The sequence below is a fragment of the Chelonoidis abingdonii genome, chromosome 1 (genome assembly GCF_003597395.2).
Source record: "Chelonoidis abingdonii isolate Lonesome George chromosome 1, CheloAbing_2.0, whole genome shotgun sequence".
Taxonomy (NCBI): Eukaryota; Metazoa; Chordata; order Testudines; family Testudinidae; genus Chelonoidis; species Chelonoidis abingdonii.
In genome coordinates this window covers 204,850,923-204,868,813 of record NC_133769.1, presented here as the reverse complement: position 1 = coordinate 204,868,813, position 17,891 = coordinate 204,850,923, and the positions used below count along the sequence as shown (strand labels likewise).

At 39.4% G+C, this 17,891-nt stretch overlaps 1 protein-coding gene across 1 annotated transcript in view; it reads left to right on the top strand.

Annotated features, from left to right (window-relative positions):
* The window catches only part of HLCS (holocarboxylase synthetase), a 209,240-nt gene extending 192,575 nt beyond the window's left edge, over positions 1-16,665 (top strand). Inside the window, exons 8-11 of the mRNA XM_075073730.1 lie at positions 4,304-4,464; positions 8,934-9,048; positions 13,168-13,381; positions 14,099-16,665. Of these exons, the coding sequence (XP_074929831.1) occupies positions 4,304-4,464; positions 8,934-9,048; positions 13,168-13,381; positions 14,099-14,270 (662 nt within the window). The 3' untranslated portion in view covers positions 14,271-16,665. The remainder of the gene's footprint in view (positions 1-4,303; positions 4,465-8,933; positions 9,049-13,167; positions 13,382-14,098) is intronic.
* Positions 16,666-17,891: the final 1,226 nt, after the last annotated feature.

Sequence of the window (17,891 nt, the reverse complement as noted above, 5' to 3'; positions counted from 1 at the left end):
GGTGGACCGAGTGTGTGAAGGTCCTAGAGAGAGTCCCGTTTGAAACCCCGCCCCCACTCCATCGACTTGCTGTTGGACGCTTTGGACCTCGGGTGGGGTGCTCAGAGATCTCCAGACCCAGAGTATGTGGTCCCTGGAGGAGATGATGCTACACATAAATGTCAAAGAACTCAGAGCGGTCCGCTTGGCATGTGGGGTCTTCCTACCTCACCTGTTGGGCAAGGTACTGAGAGTTCTGACAGACAACACAGCCTCAATGTTCTACATCAACAGACAAGGAGGAGCGCACTCATCGGCTTTCTGTCAGGAGGCACACCGTCTCTGGAACTTCTGCTTCAACCACAAGATCCATGTGGAGGCTTGTCACCTCCCTGGCATTAAGAACACTCTAGCAGATCACCTCAGTAGGGCCTTCTCCTCTCACCATGAGTGGTCGCTCCATCAGGAGGTAGCCTACATGATCTTCCAGACGTGGGGAACTCCCCAGATGGACCTGTTCACCACCAGGCAAAACAAAATATCATCAGTTTTGGTCTGGGCAAGGACTCCCTTTCCGATGCCTTCCTCCTGTCGTGGTCGGGGAGCCTGATGTACACATTCCCTCTGATTCCACTCATCAGTAAGGTTCTGGCAAAGATCGAGAGACAGGGCGCAAGTTATCATGATCACCTCTGCGTGGTCTTGCCAGCATTGGTTCAGCATGCTCATGAACCTGACAGCGGCCCCTCCCTGGTCCCTGCCCAACCGACCAGACCTGCTGTCACAGGACCACAATTGGCTCTTATACCCCAGTCTCGTGTCCCTCCACCTTTTGAGGTGGATGCTGCGTGGCTGAACCCGGATGAGCAGATCTGTTTGGAGGAGATCCAACAGGTCCTCCTGGGAAGTAGGAAGCCCTCAACCAGACTGACTTTCCTAGCCAAGTGGACAAGGTTTCCCACTGGGCGTCCGAGTGTGGCATCTCTCCCTTGCATTCTTCCATACAATCTGTCTTAGACTACCTGCTTCATTTGAGGAACCAAGGCCTGCCGCACACTTCCATTAGAGTGCATCTCGTGGCTACCTCTGCTTTTCACCTGCCGATCCAGGACCAGACGGTGTTTTCTCATGATATGAAGGTCAGATTCTCGAGAAGTCTCGATAGACTCTTCCTGCAGGTACGGGCCCCTGTCCTGCAGTGGGATCTTAACTTGGTCCTTTCTAGGTTCGGGGCCCACCCTTTGAGCCGCTGGGCTCCTGCCCCCTTCCCACCTGTTATGGAAGATCACTTTCCCAGTGGTGGTGACATCAGAAAGACGAGTCTCTGAGATTAAAGCCTTGACCTCAGAACTGCCATATATGGTCTTCTACAAAGACAAGGTTCAGCTCTAGCCCCACCCGGCCTTCCTGCCAAAGGTGGTGTCTACCTTCCATCTGAACCAGGACATCTTCCTTCTGGTGTTCTGTCCCAGACCACACAAGACCAGTGAGGAGAGGTGTCTTCATGCGCTGAACATCTGGAGAGCCTTGGCTTTTTACCTGGAACATACCAAGCCTTTCCGTAAATCAAGTCAGCTCTTCATCGCTACAGCAGATTGGATGAAGGGCCTTTCAGTGTCCTTGCAGAGGATTTCCAATTGGATCATAGAATCATAGAATATCAGGGTTGGAAGGGACCTCAGGAGGTCATCTAGTCCAACCCGCTGCTCAAAGCAGGACTAATCCCAGACTTTTGCCCCAGATCCCTAAATGGCCTCCTCAAGGATTGAACTCACAGCCCTGAGTTTAGCAGGCCAATGCTCAAACCACTGAACTATCCCTCTCACTGTTACAACCTGGTGGGGGGTTCTACCGCCACCGATTGTCAGAGCCCACTCGACTAGAGCTCAGTTGTCCTCGGCGGTCTTCCTGGTGCAGGTCCCTATCCAGGACATCAGTAGAGCCGTGATGTGGTCCTCTGTTCACACATTCACGGTACATTATGCCATTGCTCAGCAGGCCAGAGATGATGCTGGGTTCGGCAGAGCTGTGTTGCAGTTTACATATCTGGGAACTCCTACCTGCCTCCGATGGTAGTGCTTGGTAGTCACCTAATATGGGATGGACATGAGCAAGCACTCAAAGAAGAAAAGACAGTTTACCTGTTCCGTAACTGATGTTCTTTGAGATGTGTTGCACATGTCCATTCTACAACCCGCCCTCTTTCCCCACTGTTGTAGTTTACAGCAAGAAGGAACTGAAGGTGGGGGGAACTGGCAGCACTCCTTATACCACGCCATGCAGGCGCCACTCCAGAGGGCACCAGAGCCGTTCCCCTGTGGATACTGCTGAGGGAAAAACTTCTGGCACTGGTGCATGTGGCGAGCACACACACTTAATATGGAATGGACATGAGCAACACACAGGAGCAGCTCTAGGTATTTTGCCGCCCCAAGCACAGCAGGCAGGCTGCCTTCGGCGGCTTGCCCACGGAGGTCCGCTGAAGCCGCAGGACCAGCGGACCCTCCAGAGGCATGCCACCAAAGGCAGCCTGCCTGCCGCTCTCGCAGCGACCGGCAGAGTACCCCCCATGGCTTGCCACCCCAAGCACGTGCTTGGCGTGCTGGTGCCTGGAGCCGCCCTGGCAACGTATCTCGAAGAACACCAGTTAAGGAACAGGTAACTGTCTTTTTTTTTTTTAGTGCAGTTATGTAACAAAAAAAATCTACATTTGTAAGTTGCATTTTCACGATAAAGAGGTGAACTGAAAAATACTATTTCTATTGTTTATCATTTTTATAATGCAAATATTTGTAATAAAAAATAGTAATATAAAGTGAGCAGTATGAACTTTGTATTGTGTATTGTAAATGAAAACAATATACACCTCTACCCCAATATAACGCGGTCCTCGGGAGCCAAAAAATCTTACCGCGTTATATCGGGGTACCGGCGGGGTAGCAGCAGCAGGGCTCCGACGATGATTTAAAGGGCCTTGGGCTCCTCGCAGCAGCCAGAGCTCCAAGCCCTTTAAATCGCCGCCGAAGCCCTGCTGCTGGAGCCCTGGGGTAGCGACGGCAGGGCTCCAACAGTGATTTAAAGAGCCCCGGGTTTCGGCCACTGCGGGGAGCCCTGGGCCCTTTCAATCTGCGTCTGAGCCCCACTGCTGGATATAATGCGGTAAAGCAGCCCCGCCCCTCAGAGTGCTGCTTTACCGCATCATATCCAGATTTGTGTTATATCGGGTCGTGTTATATCACGGTAGAGGTGTATTTGAAAATTTAGAAGAACATCCAAAAATATTTAATAAATTTCAATTAGTATTCTATTGTTTAACAGTGCAATTAAAACTATGATTAATCATGGTTAATTTTTTTGTGTTAATCTGCAAGTTAACTGCGATTAACTGACAGCCATAATTTATAGACACAAAGAAAAAATATTTTTGGAGAGCTCAGGGGGTTGATAATCGGATAGCAGTTTTTCCCCCTTTTATTCTTACTAATCTGAATCCAGCCCAAGTTAAAAATGACCAGAAGTAGTTATCTCATGGATGTTTAGTGGCTTACATAGAATTAATTGGTGGCATTGTTTTAATTCCTACTAAAAAGTTTTCCATATGGCACAAACTGCCATCACCACAGTTTGCTCTGAACCAAACCAGAACCAAAACTCCCATTGACTTCATTGCAGTAGGACTGGGCCTTGAATTGACGTGGAGCAGTGGTTCTCAACCTGCGGACCACAGGTCACTTGCAGAACAATCAGCACACAGCTGTGTCTCATGTGACATCCTCAGGATCATACACTGAGCATGTTTTTTGTGTGGGTGTGACCCATATAACACACAAAATGCTACAGATATGGCCCACAATGGTAAATAGGTTGAGAACTACACGCATGGACTCTGTTCTGTGGATAGATAGAAGGCTACAATCTCCAGGAACGTTTCACAAGTACTTTTTTATTTAAAACCAAACATAAGTAGTTCATAAAAACATATAATCTACAAGATACCAAGGAATTTTGGGGAACATATCATGTGCAATGCTTTTGATTTCTTTATGAAGTTTCTATAAACATGATTACCTGAACACACATTAACAAAACAAATACTTTAAAATAGCTATAAAATTGAATGTAGTTTTTCTTTGAAATAAGCTGGAACAGTTTTAGAGCCCTCCTTGTAGATTTTTTTCAAGTGGGTGCTATTTTTGAATAAACTAATTTTTATGCTGCTGCTTTCTACATCAACTAGTATGAACTTTGAAAAAACAAAACAAAAAACCCTCACGATTTCTCTGTCTTACGTGTTTATTTATTCAGTGTTGTGGATTTTTTTCAGGTCGTGGCGGAAATGTCTGGCTCAGTCCTGTGGGATGTGCTCTGTCAACATTACATGTTTCCATTCCTTTGTGTTCCCAGCTGGGACAGAGAATTCCTTTTATTCAGCACCTGGTGTCCCTGGCTGTGGTGGAATCAGTGAGATCAATACCTGGATATCAGGTATCTAATTTTAATTCATTTTAATATTCCTGTTATTTTCACATTTCACTGAGTTCAGTCTTTAACCTGACCTTCATAACTAGATTGTGTCATTGAAACCATAGATCAATGATACTCAGACTGAGGCTCATAAGCCACAAGTGATTCTTTAATGTGTCTACTCTGGCTCTTTGCAGAACATGATATTAAACACTGTATGATTTAATTATTAACCAGTCAGGATGCTTTTGCTACGTTATTAACCAAAAATAATAATACTTGGTCAATCATTTTTTGTGTGAATTTATATATAATATTACATATATATAAAAAATAAAATGTTAAAAACTAAATATTTCCTGTCATACCGTTTAAATATGAATACATAGTATCATAGTAATGCAACAATAAATTCACACTACTGTGCCTCTTTTGGGTAATGTTGATCCCTAAGTTGTCTCCTGAACCGCTGAGGTCTGAGTATCACTGCCAATGAGTTTAGCTCTTCTGTAATACTGGATTGTATAATTGCTGTGTGATTAAAAGAATGGATGGATTTAGCCTGCCGATTCATTTATATGTGTTTTTAATAGCTCTGGTGCTTGCAAAGTGAGTGCCTGCTATTGATTAGATTGAGTCTAGCAAACTCATTCACTTATAATCTGATGAGCATTTGAGCCTCAGATTCCATCAGTGAAGATGGATTTACCTTTTGCTTTGTCTAAGTGTTGGATTCATTTGTTTTGGTTATGAAAGTGTTGAGGAAAAGTGAGAAGAAAAACGGAACAAAACTGATAAATGCTTTTTTTGTTGGTGCATTTCAGAGGCCACTTGTTCCCTTTTAAAGGATTTTTTCCAACTCTTTCTGAAGGTTGAAAACTGATTTTTAAAGAAAAAGTTAGGAGTATTGCTCTCAGGAGGGAACCAAATGTCCTGTCGTCAGTGTTCAAATGAAGAACCAATCTTCTTCTTCACCTCATATATCTCTTTTTTTAATGTTACCATATTCTAATATTTGCTAACTATAAAACTTCAGTATTTTACAGAAGTAGTTAACTAAAGCACATGTTTCCTATATTACTCAAAATGAATGTCTTATGCACATTTATGCATGAACTTTTTTATAGTGGCACCCAGTAGCTTTGCTGTAGTTTAGGGTCTGTCAGCCCTTCTATTAAAACCTCCTAGCTTCAGCACTTCATAACTTGACTGTAAAAGTTGCTCCAGACTGAAATTTGCAGTACAAACTCTTTGGCTGGGGAGGTCAGTATTTTTAACTATTGAAAATAAAAGGGAGAGAGTGGTTACTTTTTTAAAGTGTGAGTCCAAAAGCAAAAATAGACATTTCTTGCTTCTGCACCTCCCTTCATATTGTGGCATATATAGCGGCTACTTTTCAATTAATTTTTTTTTTTTTTTAAATTAGTCCATTCAGGAGTAGCAACTTGGTTGACACAATAGATGATTATATTAACACAGAAGGAATAGTTGTGTCACTAACACATACAGTTGAGTCTACCCAGTATACATTTATATTTTTAGAATAGCTTGTTCTGACCATAAAGAAATTGAGTTTATCTTGAAAGAAACACACTCCACCCTCTAAGAATGAATTAACTACATAATTTGGAGCTATTAAATTCCATCATATTAGTAATCATTAAATTAAGAGGAATCACTAAATATGCTTTGACAGTTTGTCATCGTCCTGAACTCAATGGAAGAAAGGATTTCTGTACTCCGTTTGAGATTTTTTTAAAGAAAGGAAATTAAAGACAGACAATGGATTAAAACAATGTTAAGAGTCTGACTCAAATCCATGAGAGCAAGGAAATTCAAAGTTAAATCTGAAACTCTATTCTTAAATTGCCCCATTGGACCTAGGGTAATGCAAGGCTCTCCACGTGGTGGATGAACATATATGCCATATGAGCTTCAGTAGCTAGGAACAATGGGCTACGTTATGGATGAGGTTTCAATCTTAGATCAACATTTCCATACCTTTTTGCATGTCAGACTTTTATTATTACTTTAACATACTTTTAATGTTGTTTTATTATGCTCAAATTCCATTCCAGAATTTTCATACAAAAATAGCAAATGTACGTGTCTCAGTTTAGCAGTCAGTCATTTTTAGGGCTGTGTCTTTAGTGTTCACAGTTCTAAATGGACAGCAGTTCAAGCTACTGTCCACAGTTCTGGATTCTCAGTGGGAAAATCTGACAATTCAATTCAGAGTTTCATTTGAGATGACAGTGCTCTGAATACAAACAAACCTTATGTTCTAGATATTTTCTACTGTCCCTGACAGAGCAGTATTTAGGAGCCAGTATATAACTTACAAATAAAAATAACATGTCACCACTACATGTAACCTGCTAAATCAGTGCAAAATCATTGTATTTTATATTTTGACAGTAAATTCTTTGGAAACGATGGTAGTTATGTAGCAGCTCATCTTGCCTCATTATATTAAAACAAAAAACTCACGTCACCACTATAGTTAATCTTGAAAATTAGTACTATTGTAGAAATATCTGCTGTTCTCCATATCCAGCAGTTAGTTCCTTAGCAGTACAAATATCTGTGGTCTATTGACTTGTCCACTTGGAAAGTTAGTGCAGAACAGGCTGGGGTGTAAATTTAAAGCACAATTGTTATGTTGCCCTAGCTCACCACATGGCACTCTTATTCTGGACTAAGAGTGCCTTTGTGTGGTTAAATTTAATGTACTTTAAATTGGAGTTAGTGTGAAATAACTATTGCACTTTACATTCACACCCTAACTTATTCCACACTAACTTCCCCATGTAGACAAGCTAGCAATGTGTATTTTTCAGACTCCTGAGTCTGTTACAGTTTATTTACTCAGAGTAATGACCTGCACAGGATGCCTTGAGAAGATCGGTTAATCCTGACATACTGAATGGCTTAGCTGTGGCATGCTTTGAAAACTGTATGTCCAAAGAATCTTCTGTAAATCTGCACTGAAATGTGGATAGTCAAGTGCTTGTGGTAATGAATATGAACTAATGATGTTCTCTTACAATTTTGTATGGTATCAGAATAAGTTAGCATTTCCTGTACAGATATGCAGAGACATCTGTGTAATGGAATCCTCCCTGGCCTTTAAATCTGTCAGGAAAGTAGACATAGACCCAGGTGCATTTTTCACACATCCTGTAAAAGGATTTCATGATCTACAAAAGGAGAGGAAACCAGATTCTTGTAGTCGTGGAGCACCTCCCATTATTTGCCTCTTGGGATCCAGTCATATGCAGTTTTTTAAGCTCCAGGAAGCACATTTGCTTTCTTTTTACATTTAAGTAGCTGGTGCAAAGTTTAATTCAGTTCTGTGGCTTTAACAAAAACTTCTCTATTGCAATGGAATGGTGTCATATGATGCAGTTTGTGTTTTCAATACCATGGTATAGATTGAACATAGCTGCATAAAATGTGAATATTTTTAGGACTATTTACATAGTTAATTGTGAACTGGAATTTTCTCCTGACTGCTGAATTTCCTTCCTGATCTTCAGGATGTCATTGCCTCCCTGTCTGACTTCTTTCTGCAAGGACCTTGGGATATATTTGTTCTGTTCATTGTGGGCAGTTCTAGGCGTGTTTAACAAAGTTGACTGTCTTTCTTTAATAGATCATTTTTATCCTGAAACAAATTTTTATGGCAAATAAAGAAATTCAACAAATTTGTTCATAGATTAATAGATCGAAAGACTAGAAAGGACCATTGTGATCATATAGTCTGACACAAGCCAAGGAATTTCCCCAAAATAATTCCTTTCGAACTTTAGTTTCTTTGCTTAAAAAATCCAGTCTTGATTTCAGAATTGCCAATTATATACAATCCCCGTAACTTTTGGTAAATTGTTCCAGTGATTAATTACCTATTGTCTGTGATTTTGAGATTTTTAGGGAAGACCTCTGCCAAGTCACTTTACAGTCCCTACTTTTGATTATGTATAGTTCCTGTAAGCCATTAGTATTTTACTGTATAGCTTATTACTAAATAACTGCTCTCAACTGTCTGTGATTGCTGCCAACCTTCATAATAAACCACCACTAAACTTGGGCTAGGTCAAGGCATCCAGAAGATGCAGATTCCCCTATAGATATTTACTTTCTTTGGAGTTGAGGAGTAAGCCTCAAGAAAGAGTTTTTCAAAGTGAAAATGCCAACTTTCTCCTTGATATTTGGATTTTTGGCAGTCATGAGTTACCATTTTAATGTTGTTATACTCACCAGAGTACCTCAAATGTGTGCTTAGTTATAAAAACTCAAATTCAAAATATAGTTCTGTGTCTGACTCATTGTTCTGTAAAACATTTTAATCTACTTTAATTAAGAAAGAACTAAATTATCATGTTCCAAGGTAGCAGAGAGAGATGGCATTTGCAGAAATACTGAGTGATGGCAGTCTTTACAAAAGAACAGCATAATATGGTTATATACATATTCATTGATTTATTTAGGATATTGACCTGCGAGTGAAGTGGCCAAATGATATTTACTACAGTGACCTAATGAAGCTTGGTGGGGTTCTGGTAAATTCTACACTTATGGGAGACACATTTCACATACTTATTGGTAAGTGTCTAAATTATTTTTGGGCTTGTCAGGCCATTTTTTCTAAAGCTATTTAATTATTCTTAATATTCTATATGAGTTCAAACTACAAGAACAAGAGCAAATGAGAAGTGGGTATGCAAACCATGATATTCACAAAATACAAAAAATAGATGTCTTCAGTGATCTATAACATTCCATATGGCTGGCCAGGAGAAGCTAAACACAAGCATCAGGATTGATATAGAAGGTTTTGAAGAATTAAAAATAACAGGATGAAAATTTTCTTTCACATTGAGTCACAAAGGTAGGGTACCATGGAGAAAAGTTTACTATATTTTTAATGTTTTTTCCTGTCTAATAAGCACGCCGTGTCTTTTCCTTTCTCCATGAAGTATGGAGTAGAATAGATCTGTCATGTGCTCAGGAGCAAACTCTGTGCTCTGTAGGGAGTTCCAGAATGTCCTGCCTCCTCAAAGCAATTCTTTATCTTTTGATAAGTCTAAAAACTACATAGAAGTTCCTTGACAAATCCAGAATGTTAAGACAGGGAGATTATTATTATTGTTTAGTATTGGTGCATAGCACAACATATGTGCACAGTATTTTACAGAGTGAATGAAGACATGGCTCCTACCCTGATGGCTTAAAGATCTAAACAAGTTACACAGCTTAAGTCAAAAACAACGAGGAGTCCTTGTGGCATAATTTATTTGGGCATAAGCTTTCGTGGGCTATACCCGATTCCATGCATCTGATGAAGTGGGTTCTAGCCCACAAAAGCTTATGCCCAAATAAATGTGTTAGTCTCTAAGGTGCCGCAAGGACTCCTCATTGTTTTTGCTGATATAGACTAACACGGCTACCACTCTGAAACAATTTGTCAAGTCATTTCTTTTCTCTTCAACATAGTTGCAGCCATTGCATCTTCTGTTGAACTCATACCTTTGAAAGGCAATTTTCTTTTTTCATGAATTTAAGAGAATGGAAGGGGCTGTGACATATTTATGAAGCCTTTTCTGTCTTTTAGAGCATTTGGTCCTTCCGTATGTTTTTTTCTGAGCCATTCTAACCCAAGGGTAATACCTACAAAAGAATTTATCTTCTAAAGACAAGAAGGTAAAACCCATCCTAAAAATAAATAAATAAAAATCACCTTTTTTGTAGCAATTACTTCTCTTGACTCATTACATTTCAGCATTAGACATGGAGCTGCTAAATAAATGCACCAAAAAATTCCAGTTCAAATTGGAACTTATTCATTCCATCCTCTTAGTCATCTCCAGTAGAGACTTCATGACAAAAATAGGTCTGGAAAGAGGGTACACATTAGAACCTCAGTTTTATGAATTAATTGGCAATTAAGGAGTTCAAGAAATGCAAAAATTCATAAAATTGGAAATCCAAAAATTACAGCAAGTTCCATTCATAAGTTAATTTATCAGTTGTCAGTGATAGTGTATGTGACGAATGGGGCAAATGGATGTAGTGTGCCCGATTTGTCTTGGAAAGAACTGCTTCTCTTCTTTGCCACAGAATCTCTCATTTTTTCAGATCTATATAGCCACTTGAATGTTGGCTGAAGGCATGTTCAATGGCAAAAAAATTGTTACTATAACCAGTTGTTCATAAAGTCAGTGTTCATAAAATCAGAGTTCTGTTGTATTTTCATTTACTAATCAGACCCTCTAAATTGGAAGTTCCTGAGATTCCTGTACCAGTGTCTGCACTACCAGCAGAAGGTTCTTTTCTGTCTGACTACCCTCTCCCTCTTTTCCTCCAAGGAATATGTGATCTGGTAACAGTACTGAGTGTATTGGTGACAGCATTTAGAGTACAGAGTAATCTACCCATTCTTAGATTAGTAGCATGATCAAACACCTACAACTCAATATGCAAAATGTGCCATCCGTTTTCTACAGCCACATGGCTTCATTGTAAACCAAGTTGAGTGATCTAATTCCAATTAAACTTATTCAATATGTGGGGGGTGTTAATAAATACCAAGAGCCAACAAAGTCTGTGTAGCAGGACAAAGTATCAGAGTGGTAGCTGTGTTAGTCTGTATCCACAAAAACAATGAGGAGTCCTGTGGCACCTTAAAAAAACAACAGATTTATTTGGGCATAAGCTTTTGTGATTAAAAAAAACTCACTTCTTCAGATGCATGGAGTGAAAATTACAGATACAGGCATAAATATGTATTGGCACATGAAGAGAAGGGAGTTATCTTACAAAACACGGCTACCCCTCTGATAATCTAAACCTTCTAACCCTAGTTATGGGTGGAGAGAGAGGGCTCTTTTTCCTGTTTTCTGAAAGTCCCATTGAGAATCTAACTCAAAAACCTTTTTGTTGAAACTGTTCCACAAATTCATGTCAAATTCAAAGGCAGTCTTGGAACCACTAAAACTGCATTTTTCAGCTAATAAAACTACTGGTACTTTGATACTATGGTTAGAAGGATTAGATTATAAGAGAGGTAGCTGTGTTTTGTAAGGTAACTCCCATCTCCTCATGTGCCAATATATATTTATGCCTGTATCAGTAATTTTCACTCCATGCATCTGAAGAAGTGGGTTTTTTACCCACGAAAGCTTATGCCCAAATAACTCTGTTAGCCTTTAAGGTGCCACCGGACTCTTTGTTGTTTTTTGTATCAGGACAAAGATCCTCTCTGCCAGGGAACCCAGCTGAATTTAAGTGTCCGTCTCAGAAGCAGATAAGACCAAAGACAAACTCTTTAACTAACTGACATTACCAGGTTTTCTAACCATGACAGGTCACTCATTTCATATATCCTATGAAGAGATTTCTAAGGCTTCAGTCTGATCCTCTGCTCACATGTTTGTCAGGCTCTGCAAGATAGGTGATGTTTTCTCTTTTGCTGTCACAGTTTTTGGAAAAAATCTTGAAACTGATAGTACATTAGTAGCTAAGGTCTTTATTCATATGTACTATGTTTGAGTGCAGATAGCTGTGTTTGAGTTGTTTACTTCTTAGCATATTGTGTTAATTTTTCTCATTTTCTTGTTAGATAATACATTTTCCCTACTTCCAGTGGTATTGATATATTTTGCTAGATATTACTGTAGATCTTTCTTTTGTGTGCATATTCTAGTTTATTTAAAAAAGGAAAAAAGTAATTTAGTTCCTGAAGAGAACCTTTTCTCTCCAGATAATTCCAGATGAATTAATTCCATGTTTTCATGATCTCATCAAGTTTATAAAATAATGTAACCTACTGCTTCCTACAGAAGAAGCCAGTTTACTCCTGAGCCTGAGTGACACATCTGGCCTAACTGCACAGGGAAAAGAAAATCCATATTATACGGGGGGAAGGAGGGAATAAATAGTTAATACAAGATTTTCTTACATCTCTCAAAGCCTGTTTGAGTAGACTGCAAGAAAGTCCCCAAGAGCCGTATAATAAGAATGGCTTTTTGCCAACAGTATCCTAGCTGGAGAGATCTCAGTGAGAAACTTGAGGCTTCAAAAGGATATTATGGCAAGACAGCTTAATCTGGAGTCTAACCCTGAAAAGTCTGACTCTGCAGGGCTTTTCCCAGAAAGCCAATTGCTGACTTATGAGCTGAGGAAAAAAGGCTTATTTTCCAGAATGTGAAATCAGTTGACTGTAGTAAATAGAAGAGACTCTTATCACATTCTAGGCTGCTAGATTCATAGTGTGGTTAATCGTCTGCTTTCAGATAGTTTGGTAGCTGGCTGTCAATACCATAATTTAAGGGATTTTCAGTTTTTTATTGGCAGTCGAGACAGCACAGCTAGCACTTTCCTTATTCCTAAATCTTCACTTTAGTCACAAGTTAGGAGTTTGGTAGGATGGCATTTTCCTGATGGGACTTTATAGGGGCTATTTGAACTGCAATTTATTGGCAGAAAAGAGTTTAAGGGAGGATGTAGACATAAATGTTAACTAGACTCTGGGTGTAATTAGCTGCATACATGGATTTGGGAATGCAAGAGATTGTTGAAAAACGGTATAATGGTGGGAAAATCCTTTATGAAAACCTTTAGAAAGCTTTGCACCAAATGATTGAAGACAGTGCAAATGCATTTGTTAAATGATAAGAAATAGTGAATATTTCCTACTCAGCACTCATGATTTTTCTTCCTCAGGCTATGGATTTAATGTGAATAATAGTAATCCCACCATATGCATCAATGATCTCATCATGGAGTACAATAAGAAAAATATGACAAAACTAAGGTCCTTAACAGTAGACTACCTGATTGCTAGGAGTGTAACTGTGCTGGAAAGACTGATAGACATATTTCAGGAAAAAGGACCTGATGGAGTTCTTCCCTTATATTATAAATACTGGATACATGCGTAAGTATAGCTGTCTCTTCTATTCATCTTTTCCTATACTTTCCCTTTAGAGAATTAGGAATAACTCATAGATGTCTTGCCTTGCACTGTGAATGTTCCACTAGATTGCCTTTTCAAGCAGTAGTGACTTAGTTGGGTTTTACGTAAGAGCACACTCAGTATTTATATTGGTGTTAGAATAGCATAGATCAAAATGTTAATGCATTGGCATTTATTACAAAACTTTGTTAGGCATCTTGCATGTACTATCCCATGAAACAATGAGAATATTTGGGGTTTTGTAGCTATTTGTTTTGCTTATGCTGAAATTGTGCTGTACTAGTTTATCAAAAATTACGTTGTAAAAATAGTGTGAATTAACCATGCATTCTGCAAAAGGGGTCTAAGGAGAAAACAAAGGAGCTCTACTGAAGGTCATTATCTCTAAAGATTCAGAGAAATGAGGAATAACACTGTCTTTATAGAAGACTCAATGCTCTCTCCCTATAGTATTTATCATGATTACTGTTTGTTAGTCATCCTTGTTGAATTGTTTTTATAACTGATATAAAATCCACAACCAGCTCTGGTGAATTTCAACCATTGTTTCATTTTCATTTCATTTCAGAGGAGGGAAAAGTTCACATGTAGTAATATAATGGGTTACTTTTGTGACATGTTCCAAGTTTATTTTTAAATAATTAACTTGTGCTCCCTTTTTTTTTTTTTTTTTTGTAGTGGTAGGCACGTCCGTCTCTGGAGTGAAGAGGGCCCATTAGCATGGATAGTTGGAATAGATGATTGTGGATTCCTTCAAGTTCATGAGGAAGGCAAAGGTGTAGAGTCTGTGCACCCAGATGGCAACTCATTTGACATGCTGAAAAACCTTATTATCTCAAAGCAGCAGTAGACCTTAGAGTTGGCGAAAAAGCTGCTCTAAAAAGATAGTTCAGTATTCAGCACCTAGCAGCTGATCTTGGCTATACACAATATATCAAACTGGAATGATCTGGAGGTGAAGTGTAAAAGCTACATGTAGCATTTTACATTATTATTTAATTTCTGCTGTGTTTTCTAGCCAGTGGCCCTATGGCCCAGTTAGTATTTTCTATGCATTTTTCATGTTGCATATTTTTAAGCATAGAGGTGAGAAGTAGCTTATGATTAGGAGAAATCAATTTTTTACCAGTCTTTAGTTTCTTCTTTCTTAACATGGATAGCTTAGTTGAAAGTTGCTACAAAAGTTAGTTATCATCCCATTACTGGAGATCCATAATCTTTCACTAATTGCTGTTTCTTTAAAAATTCACTAATGGTATTGTTTGTTGTGAGCATTTACTGTAGGGAGGTATTTGCAAAGGACTATGTTAAGCTCATCATTAATTCAGTATATTTAATAAACTAAAAAGACTGCATATATTTGTTTTTTAAAAAATGTGTTTGAATAATGCATCTGTTGTGGTTTTGCTTTGGGTATAAGCAGTAAAACATTTAAATTACTTACTATGAGATTTTAAAGAAATGAGTTCTGCTTATGTCAGCTGTGGAGGGGACACGGGAAAGAACTCACCACACACCCATAAGGGAAAGTGGGAAGAATTCTGCAAGTTTATTAAGTTAACTGTATACTCACTGTATACTTAGATTATAGTCCCTCTCACCCTTTAGAAATAATGAGCAACTTTGCTGATTTGGCTCTGCTCCCAGTGGGCTTCTGTATCCTTTCATCATTCTGTAACTGGATCTCTGGCCTGTGGGCCCTTTGCACCTCTCTTTTGATGGCCTTATGCTTGGACATCCCCACCAGCAGTGCCTGTGAATTGGGTTAATTTATAACTCCCAAGATATAGATATTTTCTGCCTTTCTTAGCCTGTTAACTAGCTCTGATTGTTTGTAAATCACCCCATTCCTCCTTGTATCATGGTCTTTCTTTCAAGAGCTCTTAACCCTCCACAAGAATTGCCCACCACATATGCAATTAATGAATCACTTAGTTGTCATCCCCTTTGCTATTGGCCATCAGGTACTCAGTCCAAGAATTGATATCAGTGTTGACTGTACTTCACTCAGTCCCTGAGAGGTGAACCCCATCCAAATGATGAAATAAGAGAAGGAACCTTGTTCTTAAGGTCTCTGCTAGCAACTACTCCAGTGAGAACCTCTGTTCCTACCATCTCTCTAAAATCTCTTTTATTGTACTTTCATACTATTTCCCAAAGCAAGCCTCCTATTGTGGTGTTAATAATTGAACCCAAGGAATTTAAGGATTGTTTACTTGAAAGTGCCCTGCAGTCAGGCCTCCAACCTTACCTAATTGCTGTAGAGGCTGGGTCAGATACAGTAGATAAGACAGTATGTGATTGGAGGGCATAGGCGAGAAGCTGAACTTGAGCTCCCAGTTGCACGGATGTGCTTTCAGGTTCTTCTCCTGGACCAGTCAAATTTTCATTTACAGCCTGGTCACCTGAGCAATGACCTCAAGTCAATCACCACACATCAGTAGACATCAGGTGTGACCTGGCCAATAGCCAGCTATGTCTCCTATTGTGGACTGCCATTGGTTATTACTACACCCTTCTCTTAGGAAGCTTGGCTCAACCAAGTGAGTTCTCACAAATACATTCCTGTCTTCTAGCCAGAAATGGAATTTATGGGTTAAAGTTCAATTCATAAATAACCAATATAAGGAGATCAGCTCAATTACAAATCCAAGAAATCGTAAAGGAGAGTTGGCCTGTAATGGTAGATTAGAGTAATCCTGATTTACTGGGATTTGGATGCTTTGTCAGTAAATTGCTAGCGATTAAGTTTTCTGTGTATTTAAAGTGAGGATTTTGCCCTCCATGTCATAGTTTCTCTCACTTTGTGCCTTACAAAACAGTCAGTTTCTTACATCAGACAGGACTGCACACCAAAAAATGATAGAAGTAACACAACAAGAGACTAAATATTGAATGACTTTTATTTTAATATACTGTTTAAACAATAATGCCCAACTTCCCTCTCATGAGATTTTGGTTAGATTTTAATACTACTTTGGGCTGGGAACTTTTGACTACTGACTTATAGATATACATGAGTATTTATTTTTAATACTCAAATTTAAGTTTGAGCTACTAATCTTAAATACTGAAAGGAACTCTTGCAGTGTAGCGTTCTTTACTCTTCTCTTCTTCTCTGCCTTTTCTTTATACAGTTTATGAACGATGCATGTTGCTACTTGTCAACTGCAGAATTTTGATATTGCTTTTTACTCCTTGCCAGCATCCGCGGCTGTAAACAGTGAAAAGAAAATTCAACAATGCTCTTGGTTCTTCTTGGTCTGGTTTATTTCGTCATGAAAACCTTCCCTTAATGCAGAGCAGTACATTCCCAATCTGACTCTTGTGTAGCTGAATTAATCTAGAAAACTGCTGTTTGTGGTACAGTCCTTAATATAAAACCTGACTGTCACTATCAGGGCACAGTCAGGCAATCTTTTTGCAAAGCAGAATTAACACACTTAGGGCCATATGATACCACTGATTTTTTTTTTTTGTCTGAATGTGGCTTACATTTGAAATGTGACAATATATGGCCCATACTGTAGTGAGATCAGTAGCAACAGTAGTTCTTCTGAAAATTTCCATATGAGATTAACCTGAAACACGGTCCCCTGATTGAAATACACCCAAACTTCCAGAAATTTGGATCCAGATTTGAATGTGATGGCATGCCCTGATCTCGGGCATGAACTGATCCAAAACATTGGGAACATTTGGATCAACATCTAGGTCCAAAATGCACAGTTTAAGCCCATGTAACACTTTACAGAATCCTATTTCTGCATATAGATATACTGATGCAGACCTGTATGCCTTCCTGGACTCTGCACAGGAACATAGGCCTGCCCACATGGGTTGGTAGGGCTGCATGGGTATAAACACCTCCCACCCCCCACCCCCACTCTTTCGGTCAGCAGGAGGGTAATGCAGCAACCCACAACTGACCTGGCCCCAACTGCTTTCTGCCCTTCCTGTCAGTACCTGAAAACTTCCCCTTTCTCCCCATCTGCTGAAAGGGAGCTGTTAAAGGGGCAACAGTCCTTTTCCTCAAGCTAGCCAGACCAAGACCCACTTGCATGAACGTTGCAGTAGGCACATTATCCCAATAAAAAAAACTAAGGGGGAAAATGTACTCCTTGTGGGCAGAGCTGAGTGTCTATAAAACTGCACTTAGCTGAAATGCCACAGGACCTGTAGAGCAGCCAGATATATATCTTCAACTATATAATAAAATGCCAACAGTCTTTCATAGCTCCTGTCATTGCTTTTTGGATTTCTGTGGGGGGTTCTTAATGAAAACCATGTTTTGTTTTTGTTTTATGCTGAAATGCTATTCTGGACATGTCTGCATTGGAAAAATTATTTAATTTCCTTTTTGTAAATGAAAACTAATGAAGTGTGGACATGTCAGAGCACAAGTAGATTGTGTGGGAATACAACTTTTCCCGTTACGCTTTTTAATGGCTTGTTCTCGTGTATACAAGAC